The sequence below is a fragment of the Lontra canadensis genome, unplaced genomic scaffold, assembly GCF_010015895.1.
Source record: "Lontra canadensis isolate GAN:19392208 unplaced genomic scaffold, GSC_riverotter_1.0 scaffold2, whole genome shotgun sequence".
NCBI classification, from domain to species: Eukaryota; Metazoa; Chordata; class Mammalia; order Carnivora; family Mustelidae; genus Lontra; species Lontra canadensis.
The window spans coordinates 51,727,885-51,730,931 of NW_022630996.1; the positions used below are offsets into that span (position 1 = coordinate 51,727,885).

Sequence of the window (3,047 nt, forward strand, 5' to 3'; positions counted from 1 at the left end):
ATGTAAAAGACAGGGTAGGAGAAAAAGCTGGTCAGCCATCAGTAAGCAAAGAACAGTGCTGTTAGTTGGTCTGTTGGTTGGTTGGTTTTGGTTTTTATTTTGTTCTGTCTTCCTATTATTCTGTATAAGTATATGTGTGAAACAGTGGTTGTGCAATCACTGCCTTTTCATTAGCGATTCCATCTCTCTCAGAATTCCAGAATATTTAAGTTCAAAACCTGAACTAAATTCTTGTACATCAAATAGAGTGAGCAAAAGAGATATTCCAAGCAGCTTTAAGAGTATAGAATGTCGGCGTTCCTCCCTCCCGCAAGATGGCAACAGCCGAAGACGAGCTGCTGCTGCCGCGGCTCCCCGAGCTGTTCGAAACCAGCAAGCAGCTTCTAGACGAAGTGGAAGTAGCGACTGAACCCACCGGTTCGCGAGTGATCCGGGAAAAGGTGTTCAAGGGACTAGACCTCCTTAAGAAGGCTTCCGAAATGTTATTTCAGCCGAAACGAAGATTTGGAAGAGATTGCTTCCACCGACCTGAAGTACCTGATGGTGCCAGCATTTCAAGGAGCGCTCACCATGAAACAAGTCAACCCAGCAAGCGTCTAGATCATTTGCAGTGGGCTCGAGAACACTTTTTAAACTACTTAATTCAGTGCCAGTACTATCATGTGGCAGAGTTTGAGCTGCCCAAAACCAAGAACAACTCAACTGATAATGGCACTGCTAGTTCCTCCATGGCCTATCCTAGCCTCGCTGCTATGGCATCTCAGAGACAGGCTAAAATAGAGAGATACAGGCAGAAGAAGGAAGTGGAGCATAGGTTGTCTGCACTGAAATCTGCTGTGGAAACTGGTCAAGCAGATGATGAGCGTGTTCGTGAGTATGACCTCCTTCACCTTCGAAGGTGGATTGGTATCAGCTTAGAAGAGATTGAGAGCATTGACCAGGAGATGAAGATCCTGAGAGAAAAAGACTCCTCACCAGAGGCATCAACTTCTCATTCAGCTCGTCAGGACAGGCCTCCAATGAAACCCTTCATTCTCACACGGAATGTGGCCCAAGCCAAAGTATTTGGAGCTGGTTATCCAAGTCTGGCATCTATGACGGTGAATGACTGGTACGATCAGCATCGGAAATATGGAGCATTACCAGATCAGGGCATAGCCAAGACACCACCAGCAGAGCTCAAAAGAAGTACTCAGCAACAGGAAGATCAGGAACAAAAGGAGGAGGATGAGGAGGATGAACAAGCTCTCCACAGAGCTCGGGAGTGGGATGACTGGAAGGACACCCATCCTAGGGGCTATGGCAACCGACAGAACATGGGTTAGCCCTCCCACAACAAGACCAAGATGGGACTCCAGGAGTCACATCTTCCCCTCCCCAGGCTCCTGCTTCAGCTGTGTACAACAAAGGCAAAATAAAGTGTCAAACAATTTAAAAAAAAAAAAAAGAGTATAGAATGTCTCAGGGTGCCTGGGTGGCTCAGTGGGTTAAATCCTCTGCCTTCAGCTCAGGTCATGATTCCAGGGTCCTGGGATCGAGCCCCACATTGGGCTCTCTGCTCAGCAAGGAACCTGCTTCCCTTCCTCTCTCTTTCTGCCTGCCTACTTGTGATCTCTGTCAAATAAATAAATAAAATATTTAAAAAAAAGTTTAGAATGTCTCATATATTGTAATGTTTCCCTGGTATATTCTCAAAACCGTAAAATTGGTTGAAAAGACTTTTAAATTATATCTAGCTTTATCTTGAATTTTATAGTTAGAACTAAAACAACTCAAAAGTCATATGTTAAAATATTGTATTTCCCTTAATAAAGCTGAATTACCAAATCCATAATTTTAACATTATACTAATATAGCAAATTTTACAAGATCCAGTACTCTCCAAACCAGCTGTTATCTTTACTTAAAAATAACTACAAAAACAAGATACATAAACAGAACTAAAAAGTGACAGAGAACTCATTAAGGACATTAAAAGTAGGACAAATAAAAAAAAAAAATAGGTCCCACATCAGGGCTCCTTACTCCACAGGGAGCCTGCTTCTCCCTCTGCCTGCCACTTCCCCTGCTTGTGCATGCTCTCTCTCTCTCTCTGACAAAAAAATGCATAAAATAAAAAAAAAAAAAAAAAAAAAAAGGAAAGAGGGGGCACCTGGGTGGCTCAGTGGTTAAGCCTCTGCCTTCAGCTCAGGTCATGATCTCAGGGTCCTGGGATCGAGTCCCGCATCGGGCTCTCTGCTCAGCAGGGAGCCTGCTTCCCCCTCTCTCTCTGCCTGCCTCTCTGCCTACTTGTGATCTCTGTCAAATAAATAAAATCTTTAAAAAAAATAAAAAAGGGAAAGAAAAATAAGATATCAAGAACTTATAGTAAACTTATATATATATATAACTTATATATATATATCTACATATATATAAACATATATATATATAAACTTATTATATATATAGTAAAGAACTTATAAGTAAACACAAAAACATGTGAGTTAAAAATATTGCATTGATTCAGAGGGGGAATTTAATCAAAAGTGGACTCGAATTGTTTCACATTTATCACCATAGCAATTTTCATGGGTATGAAACAGACTTCACTTCTGGCTTAAATAGAGTATTCAAATATGTGGATGACTGTCACTATTTAGCATAGCTTTGCAAACATTGGGTATTTTTGTTAATTTTATTTGCGTTTCATTTAGTGAATGTGTTTGAGTGTCAGTAAACATTTGAACATGATCCTTGGGCTTAAGGAGAGAAGTTCTTTTCCAATGGCCTTATCAGGAAATCTAGTTGGTTTAATTTAGGGAATGCATCTGTATGGAAATTTCTGAGATGTCTGTTGAAACGGGTTGTTAAGTCAAATACAGGTCTAGATGATTAACCTTAAAAATAAAACTGCCGGGACGCCTGGGTGGCTCAGTTGGTTGGACGACTGCCTTCGGCTCAGGTCATGATCCTGGAGTTCCGGGATCAAGTCCCGCATCGGGCTCCCAGCTCCACGGGGAGTCTGCTTCCCTCTCTGACCTTCTCCTTGCTCATGCTCTCTCTCA

The 3,047-nt window shown here is 41.8% G+C and overlaps 1 protein-coding gene across 1 annotated transcript; it reads left to right on the plus strand.

Moving 5' to 3' along the window:
• The first annotated feature begins 300 nt into the window (after window positions 1-300).
• On the plus strand, window positions 301-1,423 carry LOC116877311 (immunoglobulin-binding protein 1-like). Its single transcript, XM_032873955.1, is given in 3 exon segments — window positions 301-484; window positions 486-586; window positions 589-1,423. Coding segments are annotated over 3 exon segments (1,008 nt in total). The 5' UTR covers window positions 301-314; the 3' UTR covers window positions 1,326-1,423.
• Window positions 1,424-3,047: the final 1,624 nt, after the last annotated feature.